Below are 13923 nucleotides of genomic sequence, written 5' to 3' on the forward strand. Positions count from 1 at the left end.
CTTAGCGCTTGCTGGTTTCCGAGCACGTCCGCCGGCCGCGAGCCCACCCGAGGGCCGAGCGAAGGGGGACTCGGGGCTCCGCAGGGCGGATGCTGCAGGCCAGGCGGAGCCGGTTGTCTCGTCCCGGCGCAGACAGCCCCGACCGGCCCCTGCCGGCCCCTGCCGGCCCCTGCCGCGTCCTTGGAGTACAATTCCCAGCGTCGCCACATCCTAGGACTTAAAATGTCTAGTTCGGGCGCCCCCGGGCCCAGCCACTGACGCGTGGGCCTTCGGCTGGGCTCCTGCTGCGGGGTCCTGGGACCGAGCCCCGCGCGGGGCTCCCTGCTCGGAGCGGAACCTGCTTCTGCGCCTGCCCCTGCCCTTCCCCCTGCTTGTGCGCGCGCTCTGACATATTTAAGATTTAGAAAATCTAGTTTTCTTTCTTTTTAAAGATTTTGTCAGAAAGAGCACAGCAGGGGGAAACAGGCTCCCTGCTGAGCAAGGAGCCCCCTGCGGGCTGGATCCCAAGACCCCGGGGATCATGACCTGAGCCACTCAGACGCCCCTAACATGTCTAGTTTTCAGCAACAACAACAAAATTATAGAACACTGTAAGAGAGCAAGATGGAGCCTTTCACTCAAGCAGGAATCTGTGTCCGGCAACGCACAAGCCGTTGAAGGTACCGCAGCCATGAGATCTGCCACATCCAGCACTGATAACCGGCAGAAGCAGAGGGCATCTGCAGGCCCCAGACCCGTTAGATCCCTTTAAAAGGGAGGGTTTTGCAGCAAACGTCAGACTCTTCGGACAGACCCCCCTAGACAGACAGACCCCCTCAGTCCAACCGCTTCAGAAAGGCAGCTGCTGCCCAAGCCTCGCCAGGCCGGTCTCCGAACAGGACTGAGACACGTCCCTGCTTGAACAGAAGCAGCAAGTGCCCAGAGCTGACCAGAGCTGACCGGGGCAAGACCCGGGCCCCCTCTCAGCCGCTGCCCGCAGACGGACTTGGGGTTCGGTTCGTGAACTCCCTGCCCCCTTGTTATCTTGTCTGTGGCGTGCCGTGTAAGAAGCCAAGTCAGTCACACGGTGAAATGTCACTGAGTCTGGAATCCTACACCCGCTTTACGTTACCCTCGCTTCAGGACCGAATAAAGCCTAAAGCCAACACTGCGAAGACACGACTCGTGTGCGCGCCTTCGCAGCGGGCTCAGGGCACCCTCAGAAGTGATTCAGGGGCACCTGGGTGGCTCAGTGAGTTAAGCCTCTGCCTTCGGCTCGGGTCATGATCTCAGGGTCCTGGGATCGAGCCCCGCATCGGGCTCTCTGCTCAGCGGGGAGCCTGCTTCCCCCTCTCTCTGCCTGCCTCTCTGCCTACTTGTGATCATTGTCTATCAAATAAGTAAATAAAATCTTAAAAAAATATTTATTACAGAGAGAGAGCGTGAGCACGAGCTGGAGGAGGGGCACAGGGAGATGGAGAGAGAGTCCCAAGCAGCCTCTACACAGAGCATGACATGATGCTCCATCCCATGACCCTGAGATCATGACCTGAGCTGAATCCAGGAGTTGGATACTTAACCGACTGAGCCACCCAGGTGCCCCTAAAGGTTTTAAGTCGTCTCTACACCCAATATGGGGCTCAAGCTCACAACTCCGAATGCAAGAGTCCGTGCTCCACCGACTGAGCCCGCCGGGTACCCCAGAATTAATTTACTGTTACTCAAAATCAGATTATTAATAAGGATGTTGACTGTAAGCTCAAGGGCAACACTGAGAAAATTACTCAAAAGATATAGTCAAGGGGCGCCTGGGTGGCTCAGTGGGTTAAAGCCTCTGCTTTCGGCTCAGGTCATGGTTTCAGGGTCCTGAGATCGAGCCCCGCATCGGGCTCTCTGCTCAGCAGGGAGCCTGCTTCCTCCTCTCTCCCTCTGCCTGCCTCTGTGCCTGCTTGTGATCTGTCAAATAAATAAATAAATAAATCTTTAAAAAAAAAAAAGATATAGTCAAAGAAATAATAGGATGGTACATTGGAAAACATCTATCTTTATCACAAAAAGTTAAAAAATGGGTTAAAGTTTCTAATTAAAAGGTATAATGGATTTTAAAATACACCTATATGGGGTATCTATAAGAAACAAACTTTAGATTCCAAGACACAAATAGGAAGTAAAAATGTGGATAAAGATACACCATCTATACAACAGTAATCAAAGGAGAGCCGGGGAGCCTGTACTAATACCAAACAGCATAGACCTTAAAATAAAAAATTGACACGAGTTAAAGGGGGACATTTTATAATGAAAAAAAAAAAGAAGAATCCATCAAGAAGACATAACAATCATGAAGATACATTTGCCCAAATGCCCCAAAATACGTGAAGTAAAAGTTGACAGAATGGAAGGAACAAACAGACCTAATTGAACAATAACGGACTTTCCATACGTTCCGCAGCAGACGGAACAACTAGACAGACGCTGAGCAGAGAGGAGTCGCGCGATGCTAGAAGCAGCCAGCCGGCGGGACACGCACCCTTCTCAAGTGCTCGTGGAACATTCTTCAGGACAGACCGTGACGTTACTCGATCAAACAAGTCTCCACACATTTAAAGCTGCTAATACCACACGAAGTACGCTTTTTGACAATATAAATTAAAAATAACAGAAAGAAATCTGGGAAATTCACAAATACGTGAAAATTAAATACCATATTCCTAAATAACCAACTAGTCAAAGAAGAAAATTAGAAAATGACTTGAGGTGAATGAAAAGGAAGACGAAGCAGATGGAAACACGCAAGCTGCGTCCCAGCAGCACCACCAGGGACCGTGGGGCCCCGCTCTCCTCTCGCTGTGCCCGGAGAGCAAACGCGCTCGCACCGACGCTTGTCCCCGAGCCGTGGTTGGTGCATCTCCCACAATGACCATCAAAGAGCAAACCACCGAAACGTCCAGTCCCTGAGCCGTCGGGCAGATGAACAGAACGTGGCATGTTCCTCAGCCATGAGGGAAGTTGTGACACAGCACGACACGGATGAACCCTGAAGGCGTAGCGCTGGGTGAAGAGCCGGACGAGAGACCACAGACGCACGACCCCGCTCCTATTCAGGTCTGAGTCTGGAGCTGGAACGAAGGTTGACGGTGTCTGGGGCTGGACGGGGAGGCGGCGCAGGTACAGGCTGCTCCCGGGGCTGAGAAAGCGTGCTCTGGAACAACACAGCCCCTGGCGACCACGGCGAGGACTCGGGCTCTGTCCCGAGAGTGATGGGCCCCCTGAGGAGAGGCAGTTGCGCGGTGGCCCAGGGTTGCGTGCACTTGCTCGGGAAGACGGTCCGTCGGGTGGGAAGTGCTCAGGTTGGGAGACTGTGACTTAGAGACGACCATCACAGCATCCAGGAGGCACAGGAGACACACTGGGGCCTCAGAAGAGGGGCCTGGGCGGGTGACAGGGCCTGAGTGTGGGCGTGAAGGCAGCTGGGGCCTGCAGGCCCCGTTCTTGGACAACGGTGCCCTGAGCTGCCCACACCGGAACCTCAGGCGGGGAGGGGCGACCAGGCAAACGATTCGCAAAAGCTCAGGAAACCTGGGACAGGCAGGTGAGTTGCTAGGAGCACCCCAAGGCCAAGTAGGGCGTCCACAGTGGGCCTGCTCGTGCGGAGGCTGCTGGGCATTGGGAGGTAGGTGAAGGGTGGCCTGGCTGGCGGGGGGGCCGCTACCCTCACCTTCCTGTGCTCACCCCACACCCTAAGCCATAGGTGACCCTCCAGGCCCCTTCAGGAGCTGTCACGTCTGCCCCCTGGAGCTTCCTTGGGACCTCCAGAGGCTCTCCCTCTTTTTTCCCTCTCATTCAACAAATGCAGATGAGTATTCTCCCGGGTGTCTGGCTCTGAGCTGGAGAAGCGGCAGGGAGTAGGACAGCTTCACCGCCCCCCACGGTGCTTCGGTTCTGGGTCGTGGGAACAAGCAAGGAAGGAGCGCGCATGATTAAGCCCGACTCTGGGCGCGACAGCTGGCGGCTGAGTCCCCGTCCTCTTGTGAGCTGGGTTCGGCGACAGCCCCTTGTGTGTTGGTTGGAACTAGAAGCAAGCGTCAGAGAGTAACAGTGCTACGTGAGGCAGAAATTTGCTCCCCCTTCCACGACACGGAGCTCCGCAAACGGGTTGCACTGCCTCTGGGTGGCCGGGGAGTGCCCGCTCCTCTCCCTGCATTCCCAACACAGGCTGTGCCTCCTGCGGCGACACACTCCACGCTCCAGCCATCACTTCCACATTCCCGAGGGCAGGAGAACGGATCCGGCTCAGAGGGCGGTGTCTCTGGGTGAAGTCTTTGCCTGGTACTCACCCTGGAAGCTTCTGTTCTTATCCTACTGGCCACAGCATAGTCACAAGGCCACACCTCCAGGCACAAGAATCCATATTGGGGTCTATGACTACAGAGGACAGACACTGGACACAAGTCGCAGACCCTGCCACACCATCAAAATAAAGCATTTATGACCTGAGATTCTTTCCTTGTATGTCTGACCTACATTTTCACAGCCTGACAGTTCCTTGTTTTTCTCTTTGAAGCAGATTCCATGCGCAGCATGGAGCCCAACGCACGGCTCGAACTCACAACACTGAGATCAAGACCTGAGCTGAGATTGAGTCGGACAGTTAACCGACTGAGCCACCCAGGTGCCCCTGACATTTCCTTGTTTTAAAAAATGTACTAGAGGGGCGCCTGGGTGGCTCAGTCCGGTAAGTATTTGCCTTCAGCTCAGGTTGTGATCTCAGGGCTCTGGGACTGAGTCCCTCGTCCTGGTCTCTGCTCCATGGGGAACCTGCTTCTCCCTCTTCTCCCTCTCCTCCTTGCTGGTGCTCTCTGTTGCTATCTCTGTCAAATAAATAAAAATAAAATCTTAAAAAAAAAGTATCACACAAATGACATTACTGAAAATCAGAACAGAAATTCTGCTTCCCTGGGGCACCTGGGTGGCTCAGTGGGTTAAGCCTCTGCCTTCGGCTCAGGTCGTGATCTCAGGGTCCTGGGATCGAGCCCCGCATCGGGCTCTCTGCTCAGCAGGGAGCCTGCTTCCCCCTTTCTCTCTCTCTGCCTGCCTCTCTGCCTACTTGTGATCTCTGTCAAATAAACGAAATCTTAAAAAAAAAACCTCTGCTTCCCTGACAAACCAACTTTGTTGTTTCCATGGTTTCAGATCTTTTGTGTAGACAAGAAGAATTCTGCACAGGTAAGTTCAGAGCACACCTGAGATGATCTTTCTGCTTTTGGCTCCACTTGTATGTCCCATGATTTAATGTGTTTTCAAGATTTGTACTTTAAGTGACTAAGTGCGGTAAAAAAAAAAATGGCTGATTGAGGCCAAAGCCTGGCTGAAAGGCCCAGAAGGGATTTTGTATTGGCTGCCAGCCCACAGAGACAGAGATAGAGACGGCGGCGACTAAGACAGAGCGGAGATGTCTGTGCGACTCAGAAGACAGCGAGGCCATGGAGTAGCGGTGCCTGACCTGCCAGAGGGCACTCAACAGAAGCCAGCCGGGGAGCCGGCCTGGGGGTGCGGGCGTGACCGCTCTCTCAAGCCTCAGGAGCAGAACAACAATAAAGGAACTACAGGCCCCCGCGGGATCATGGGAACAGCTGGCCAGCGACAGGCTGCTCGTGCCCGTGGGGTCTCCAGCACCCTGACGGCACCACCAGCCCCCACCATGCCGGACACACAGGCGCCCATCAGCAGACAACCAGCACGCCCTGGGGGCTAGACCTTCCCCCACAGGCCTTCCCAGGCCCCACCGTTCTGGGTGTGGCACTGAAGGACACAGATCCCGAGACCACTCTGCAGGCAGGGCCACTCTGCCTTCCGCCCGCCGCATCAGGTGCCGGCAGAGGCCCTCCTGGGAGCGGACGTGACGCTGGCATTGCTAAAGAATCCGTTTTGCTCTTTTCTTCCTTCCAGGACAGACACCAACCTCCCAACTCCTTTCCGGGGTCCCGTGGCCTGCCTGCTCCTCCGGGGCCCTGGGTCTGGCCTGGACTGGCTCAGCTCCAAGGAAGCAGATGCCCCTTCCAGACCCACATAGAGGTTCTGGCCCCGGGAGGTGCCCCGCCCACACCATAAGCCTCTGCAGGGCTCCAGCTCTGGCCCCTTTGCCCCTTCCACGCCAGCGCTGCAGACGGAGCAGCGTGGTCTCTGGACACCCAGAGCCCATCAGGCCCCAAGCCCTGCTCCCATCGTTTCCTCCTACCCAGCACCCTGCCTCCTACCGTGACGCTCGTGGGGCGGGGGCCCGGGCAGGGTCAGCATGCGCCATTTCCAGGTCCCGGGCCCAGCGTCCACCCGAGGCTCTCCTCTGAGGCTCATGTGGCTCGGGCCCTCACTCCTGCCAGCAGCAGGGGGTCGGGCAGTGCCCTTCGAGAAGGAAGTATCTGGGAAGGCCAAGCCTTCATGCAGAGCTTCTCGCCCAGGGGCTTGGGCGGCCCCACACGGACAGCAGACACTCGGTCAGCAGCACCAAAGGGCAGCTGAAACAAAGCTGTTTATTTCCCAAGAAGACAACGTGAGGACGCACCACCCGAGTCCTGACGCTGCAGAGCTGTGAGCCGCACGTCACTTCCAGAAAAGCAAGTTCCAGAAGAGCAGCCAGCAGGGGTAGAGGCCCAGAGCCAAGAACGGGAAGAGCAGGGCACCGTAGGTGTGGTGCTCCAGCACACCCTGGGCCAGAGCCGCCAGGAAGAGCTGCCAGCCCTCGGCCAGGGACAGCGGGGCCTCCTGCAGCTCCCGCCACAGGAACAAGCTGCCCAGGAGCGTGGCTGCTGGGCTCGTCAGCACCAGCAGGGCAGCGTAGAGGGGCCTGGGAGGAGAAGCGGGATCAGGTCGGGCTCAGGGCAGGGCAGGGGAGTGAGGGGCATCCCGTTGAGGGCACGGGGGTGGGAAGCAGCGCAGGCCCTGGGCTTGGGGAGGGGCAGCGCGCGCTGAACTCCGCGACGGGGGGCAGGCCGGCACGTACCGGGGCCCGAAGGGCGTGGTGAGCGCGGCAGCAGGCGCCATGGTTGCCGCCAGCAGGAAGCCCAGCGAGAAGTTGGTGAGGGTGATGCAGGCCAATTGGAGTGCCAGGTAGATGAGGGCCACCAGCTTCAGTGCCATCCAGCCTCTGTCTGGGGCCCGTGCGCTCACCACCCTGCAGGACAAGGGGCTCAGACGCCTGGCCTGTGTGGCCAGGGTGCCCCCCCCCCCCCCCCCCCGCCCCGCCCCTCACCGCTGGGTGCTGTGTGGAAGGGCTAGGCCTGCCGCGTAGATGGCCAGCAGGGTCAGCACCACGGCCTCGGCCTCGGCTACAGGGAAGTGCTGGGTAGCCACGTGTTGGCCCAGCACTGGCAAGATGTAGAGGGCCAGACCCATGACCTGTGAGATCAGCAAGGGCGCCACAAGCGAGGCCAGCCCGATACTCTGCACGGTACATAGACAATGGGAGATGGGTCCTGGGGCCAAGGGAGCCCCAAGGATCCTCACCACCACCCCACCAATCGAAACTGAGCTGCCGCAGGGACGACCGCCTGGAATCCCGTCCCAACAGCAAGAGTTGGGGGACCATCACCTGTGCTGGCAGGACGGGAGGGCTAGGTCCAGAGGCCCCCCCAAGCTCCTCGGGGCCCACTCCGGCCTCATGCAATTGCATCCACAGCTCCAGAGCATGGTCTAGTCAAGGACCCTGACGACAGGTGTGATGGAACCTACCCGGCAGCAGACCCAGGGCTCACTCCCACTCCCCCAAGGACAGAGGGCTCTCCCCAGCCTAGAGTGGAGAGGACCTGGGCTGGCCACACGCAGACAGGGGGTTCAGAGGATATTTTGAGACCAAGGACCAAGAGCAGAAAGCCGGCAGCGGGCATGTAGAGGCCGATGGACACGAAGCGGGACAGCGCCGGGAGCAGGTAGAAGAAGAAGGACTGGTGCAGGCGCTCCAGGAGGTGGTTGAGCTTACGGAACACGCCCTCCAGGGCCCTGCCAGGGTGGGGCGGTGTCACGGCCACCCAGGCCCCCCAGACCACCCCCCTCCCCCACCCCAAGCACGGAAGCGGGGGCCAAAAGCCACTTACTTGCCCACTGCCACCAAGTCATACTTATATTGTCGGAAGCTGTTAATGCCACGGATGGTCAGGGCCTCCACACGGTAGCGCAGGAAGAGGCCATGAGGGCCATGGGGGCGGCCAGAGGCCTGCTGCAGAACCATGAGCAGCAAGGTCTGCAGACCCTGCAGCGGCCTGTCGACGGATGTCCAGTCCTGGGGCTGCAGCTTAAAGGGTTTAGGGGCAGGGTGAGAGAAGCCCCCCAGAGAGAAGCCCGTGGGAAGCCCAGGCTTCCCTGGAAGGCAGCCCCCCTTACCTTGCCCTGCAGCGTACACAGCAGCCCCCCTTTCTGACAGAAAGTCTGGAAGAGGTTGAGTAGATCGAGGTTGGGCAGCTGCCCGTTGAGCCCCTCCACAGCCACATCGAGGCTAGTGACCACGTCACTGCTCAGCTCCAGAGCCACGGCTGCCTGGATGGCCCCTGCCCGGCCCTGCAGAGGGGATGACTGCATGCCTGTGGGAGCAGGGGAAGGAGCTGCCTATGGGGGGCCGACAAGGACAGTGGTTCACAGAGAGGGACTGGGGCAGACGACCCACCGGTGACGTTGACGTCATGGTAGGCCTCCAGCCAAGCCTCCGTGCCCAGAAGGTCTTGTTCTGTCACCAGGAAAATGATGTCTTTGGCCCAGTAAATCTGCCCTGGACACCAGACGCTAGGTCAGCAGGGCCTGGGACAGGGGCCAAACCATCCCTTGCCCGCAGCAGCCCCCACGCCTCACCCCGAAAGTGAGCAGCAAGGGCCAGCAACAGTCCCACAGCCTGGCTGTTGGTAGAGTCCGGGCCACAGGGGACGGTGAGCACCAGGGACTCGGTGCTGGCAGCGCGCGGGGCCCGCAGGATGCCATACACGTTGGTACCAGACACCATCTGCACACAGTATGGGGAAGACTTAACACCACCCTACCCCGGAGGGCTGCCCTCCCTCGTCGCCCTAGACTGCCCACCAGGGACTTCCCGGGCCGGGACATGCCACCACCGGGCTTCCCGGCCCCAAGCCACCCTCCCCAGGTGCGTTTTGGTCCCAGGCACTCCTCTCCCCCACAATACGTAGCGCTCGTGGGTCTCGTCAGGAAAGGGCAGCCTCCGCGAGAAGCTCTGCGTGTACACTTCCAGCCCCACTGAGCGCATCGTCCGCTCCAGCCACGCCACTGGCAGAGCCCTAGGGACACAAGGAAAGCCGCTAGGCAGAGCTCCCTGGCCTTGGCCTCCACTATCTCCCCACGCCCGCAGCTGTCCGGCTCACCCCGACTTCCTGCGCTGCGCAGCGAAGTCTCGGGCCAAGCCCCGGGCACGGTCCCCGCCCGCGAACTGCTCCTCCACCATGGTGGAGCCCATGGCGTTCTCCGACATGTAAGTGCGCTGGGTCAGCGGCGGGAAAGCCAGCGCCAGGAACCAGGCGATTCCCGCCACGTAGCTCAGCACGCTGCGGGGAGAGGGAACGACGGCGCCCCGGAGCATTAGCGGGTCCGCGCGCTCCGGCCCGGGCCCTCCCCGCGCTGCACCGGGGACGGCGGGGGCGTGTCGGAGGGACCCGGCCCGGGGGTCCGGGCGCTCGGGACGTCGGACGGGGGAGCTGAGCCGCGGGCCCGAGCAGCCCGCGGGGGCACGGGGGGCGCCGGCAGCCCGAGCCCCGGGTCCCCCGGGGTCCCGCCCCGGGCCCCGCGCTCACCAGAGCGGCGCGTTGAGACGCAGCACGAGGCGGGCGAGGGCGCGGCGGCGCACCGGGTCCGACAGGAGGCCCATGGCGGGGAAGGGCGGCTCGGGGGCCGCGCTCGGCCGGCAGTTCCGGCCGCGCTCCCGTCGGGCCGCCGCTCCGCGCCCGCTCGCACTTCCGGTCCCGACGGCCCTCGCGCTGCCGCGCATGCTCCGAGCAGAGGCGGTACGCGCTCCCCGGCAGGACGCGCCTTCAGGACGAGCACGGCGACCGGCGGCCGCCCGCGCTGGCGGGGCAGAGCCAGAGAGCTCCGACCTGCAGAATCAGAGACGGAAAATCAGGGCAGGCTGCGGGGTTCTGGAGAGCTCGGCCGCCCAGCGTTCCGAACGAGCCGCCACTGGCAGCGACAGGTCGAGCGCCCCGGGGGGCGGGGAGGAGGGGAGGAGGAACGTTCGCTTGGACTGAGAGACCGGGGCATTGGCAGACCCATCCTACGGATGTTGGTCAGAAACGGCAGCGAGTGCACAAGGGAAATCCCCGTGTGAACGCAGCGCCGAGGTCATCAGGGTCAGATAACCACAGGCATTAAAGTGCAGATGGTACTCTTGGCCAAAACGGGTTTCAAAGGAGCTGGGGTATGTGGAGTAAAAAGCAGGGAGCACTCCTGTTCAGATGGGGAGGTGTGCAGTGAGGGCTGCAGGGGCTGGTGCTCAGGGCACAGGTGTGTAGAGAGGACCCGCCTCCTTCCCCCAGGTGAGAACCTGTATCTGTTGTACTTTTGTTGGAGTCTGAGGCTCAGTAGGCCCAAAGGGCTCCTAGGGTGTTAGGGGCCATTCGGTCCAAGCTATAGTCCGGAAGGTGTGAGACATGGCCCCCACATCGCCATGGTGGGCCCCAGATGTGCTGGCGGGAAAACAGACTCCCGTCCCCGTCCGATGGCTTGGCTCATTATGTCAGGCCGCACCTCACTGCTCAGCGGCCTTAAACCCTTCCTGGCGGGGCGCCTGGGTGGCTCAGTGGGTTAAGCCTCTGCCTTCGGCTCAGGTCATGATCCCAGGGTCCTGGGATCAAGCCCCGCGTCGGGCTCTCTGCTCTGCGGGGAGCCTGCTTCCTCCTCTCTCTCTGCCTGCCTCTCTGCCTACTTGTGATTTCTCTCTATCAAAAAAATAAATAAAATCTTTAAAAAATAATAATAAATTAAAAAAAAAATAAATAAATAAAATAAACCCTTCCTGGCACAACTGCTCTGTCCATCCTGGGACACGCCTGCCCCAACTTCTTCTTTGGGCTGTGACTCTTGAGACTGCAAGCGGTATGTCCTTCATGTGTGGGGGACAGGGACGGTCCCTAGTCACCCCTGAGTGCAAGCACCAGGCCAGGCTCTGAGGGTGTGGAAGCACCGTGGGAGATCAAAGTTCAGCACACTGTGTGTGGGTTTTATTCTGGGAACGGGGGAGGGGGTGCAGATGTTCAGTCCCCTAACAAAACAGAGGCCTCACGTACATGCTGTCGAACCACACGGTCCAGCAGTGTGTGCACGTCCCGGGCAGCCCGGGCAGCGGCCTCCAGCACCTGCTCTAGGTGGTCCTCGTGGAGCCTGGCATCCATTTCAAGCAGCGCAATCTGGCCTGAGGCCGGCAGCAAGGCCAGGGCCAGCTGGGGACCGCCAGCGGCCTCTTCCACGTGGCTGAGGTCCGCCAGAGCTGTGCTGTCCACAAAGCCCGCGGAGCAGGCGCACACAAAGTCCCGCATGGGTACGCCAGCGTCCAGCACTGCCAGCGTGGCTGCGTTCACACAAGCTGCGTAGGTCCCGCCGTCTGCCTGTAGCACCTGCAGCGGCCCCCATGGCACCCATCCATTAGCCTCCTGACCCCTGGCTCCCAAACCCTCCTCGCCCCTGTCCCCCTCCCTCCCTGGGCTGATGGCTGCTGCTTGCTCACCTGCACATAAATATCAATCTGGGAGCGTGGGTGCAGCTGTGTAAGGATGGCCGCCTCAAAGGTCTGACGCAGCTGCAGGCCCATCTCACAAGACTTACGGTCCCCATGTGGTCGCCGCTTGCGTTCACCTGTGCTGAAGGTCGCAGAACTATACTGACAGTTCACCAGGGCCCTGTCTGGCAGGGCTCGTGCTCGGGAGCCTCGGATCTGGGGGAGGAAGGACACATAAGCCGGGCTCATTGCTCCCCAGCTCCCACTACACCTTCCTCTGGCTCAGACCCAGGCCTCAGCTTCCCTCTCACCCTCCTACTTTACCTGCAAAGCAGCCTGCGGGAGGGCTGCGTGGCCAGTCTCTAAGCCACCACCACGCCTGGACAGGATTTCTCTTAACAAGGCCTCCCCGTTTCTTCCCTGCCTCATGCCCTCCCAACCGTTCTCCACTGGTAGCGAGAGCTGATAGGTTCGCAAATACCAAGTCTGACGCCCTCAGCTCTGCTGCCTCCCAAGCTGCCCCACCACGTGCGACATAAAATCCTCAACAGTGTCCCTGATCAACAATGCGACGAGCTGCTGCTTCCCTAGAGACGACTGGATCCCACTTGGAGTCCTTCCGCACCTCCCCACGGGCAGCCCTCTGCCCCGCAAACCCGCCTCGCTCGTCGCCACCCCGGCGCTCCTCCCTTCTCCGGCAATGGAGACGGGGCGGTAGAGCCGGGAGATTCATCCACAGCCCCGTCCTCACGGAGTTTACGGCCCACGGAGGCGTCCAGCGAAGGGCTCCGGAACGGACGCCCGAGGTGACTGGGTAGGGAGAGGCAGGGAAGCGTGGGGTGGCAGCGGAGGGGCTCGCCACGCAAGTCAGGTACATCCCGGAGGATGACGCCAGCGTGGTCAGTCCGGAGCGGGAAGGGAGAGGAGGAGAGACGGGGGAGGGGAGGGGAGGGGGCGCGCCCGGTGCTTCCGGAACAGCGAGAGTCGGTGCGCCGGAGGGAACGCGCCGCCTCACACTGCAGGGGCCCCGGCTTTGACTCCGAGTGCGCCGGGGCGGCCCCGAGGATGGGCTGGGCGAACGGAGGCGCGCGCCGGCCGGGCCCCCCGAGGCTCAGCCCGGCCCGGAGGCCCCGCGCACCGCCCGGCTCGCGCGCCCCACTCGCCTCGTGCGGCCCGTAGACCACCGCAAGCGCCTTGGTGTTGCCTTGCTCGATGTAGGCCGAGCCGTCGGCCTGCGCGAACACGCCCATCCGCGCCTGGATCTTGCGCAGCTCGCCAGCGCGTCGTCCGTCGACGCGGTAGCCCTGGTCCGACAGGAGCTCCAGGCCCGCCATGGCGCCCGGCCGCGGGCCGCGCTTCCGTCTCCCGCAGAACTACACTTCCCGGCGGCTCTGACCCACACTTCCGGCCTCCCGGGGCCCGCGGTTTCCGGCGGTCCGGCCCCCACTTTCGGCCCTGGAGAACTACGGTTCCCCCAGGGGGCCCGGCGGCCCTACTCCTCCCACTTCCGGTCCTGGGAAACTACGCTCCCCCGCGGCGCGACTTCCCTCAGTTCCGGCCCCGGGAATCTTCGGCGGTGCTGAGCCAGGGGAGGAAGACGGTGCCTGCTGCCGTTTTGGGGAGCTGTCTCATGGCGGCCAGAGGTGGAGACTGGCTCGGGGAAGAACTGCCCCCGTCGCGCCCCTTCGGGTTCACCGTGGGGGCGGTTCTCGTACTCCCCGGGCCCTCCCTGGCTTCTACCGCACGCGCCTGCACCCCGCTGGCCCCGCCCCCCCACCGAGCCCCTGCGCCTGCGCCTGCGCCGGTCGTTCCCGCCCCGCCCCTCCCCCCGCACCTGCCCCTGCACCTGCGACCGGCTCTGGCGGCCGGTTCCTCTCTGCGACTCGGCCTGCCTGGAGGCTCCTTGTGGGTCCGGTGGGCGGACGCAGCTCGAAGGAAGCCGCGTCCTGTCTCTGATGGTTTCTCGTTCTTTTGCAGCCATAAATGCATTCATTCTCCCAAGCTGAGGCATGCATTGTGTTTTGTCCTTACAGTTTAGTGTTTACGTTTGTCTCTTAAAAATACTGACGATGCGGCGCCTGGAGGGCTCAGTGGGTTAAGCCTCTGCCTTTGGCTGGGGTCATGATCTCGGGGTCCTGGGATGGAGCCCGGCGTGGGGCTCTCTGCTCAGCCGGGAGCCTGCTTCCCCCTCTCTCTCTGCCTGCCTGCCTCTCTGCCTACGTGTGATCTCTGTCTGTCAA

General features: G+C 61.1%; 2 protein-coding genes across 3 annotated transcripts; both read right to left on the reverse strand.

The window, feature by feature from the left end:
- Positions 1 to 2065: 2065 nt before the first annotated feature.
- Positions 2066 to 11282, reverse strand: LOC111146527 (glycosylphosphatidylinositol anchor attachment 1). Of its 2 annotated transcripts, XM_022502085.1 has the most exons (13): positions 11256 to 11282; positions 9768 to 10067; positions 9342 to 9521; positions 9146 to 9257; positions 8818 to 8965; positions 8636 to 8737; positions 8356 to 8552; positions 8070 to 8266; positions 7821 to 7974; positions 7568 to 7663; positions 7229 to 7419; positions 6980 to 7150; positions 6510 to 6823 (listed from the first exon to the last, which is right to left on the reverse strand). In XM_022502085.1, coding segments are annotated over exons 1-13 (2094 nt in total). In that variant the 5' UTR covers positions 11258 to 11282; the 3' UTR covers positions 6510 to 6579. The 2 variants fall into 2 exon arrangements, with proteins under 2 accessions (XP_022357794.1, XP_022357793.1); XM_022502086.1 differs by lacking the exons at positions 9146 to 9257; positions 9342 to 9521; positions 9768 to 10067; positions 11256 to 11282 and adding an exon at positions 2066 to 4051 and having other exon boundaries at positions 6542 to 6823; positions 7229 to 7663; positions 8818 to 9033.
- Positions 11168 to 13404, reverse strand: LOC111146528 (exosome component 4). The gene is made up of 3 exons (XM_022502087.1): positions 12847 to 13404; positions 11693 to 11899; positions 11168 to 11582 (listed from the first exon to the last, which is right to left on the reverse strand). Exons 1-3 carry the CDS (start codon positions 13015 to 13017, stop codon positions 11223 to 11225), a joined length of 738 nt encoding a protein of 245 aa, XP_022357795.1. The 5' UTR covers positions 13018 to 13404; the 3' UTR covers positions 11168 to 11222.
- Between the last annotated feature and the right edge of the window lie 519 nt (positions 13405 to 13923).

This window comes from Enhydra lutris, unplaced genomic scaffold (assembly GCF_002288905.1).
Source record: "Enhydra lutris kenyoni isolate GAN:26980312 unplaced genomic scaffold, ASM228890v2 scaffoldscaffold14, whole genome shotgun sequence".
Lineage (NCBI taxonomy): Eukaryota > Metazoa > Chordata > Mammalia > Carnivora > Mustelidae > Enhydra > Enhydra lutris.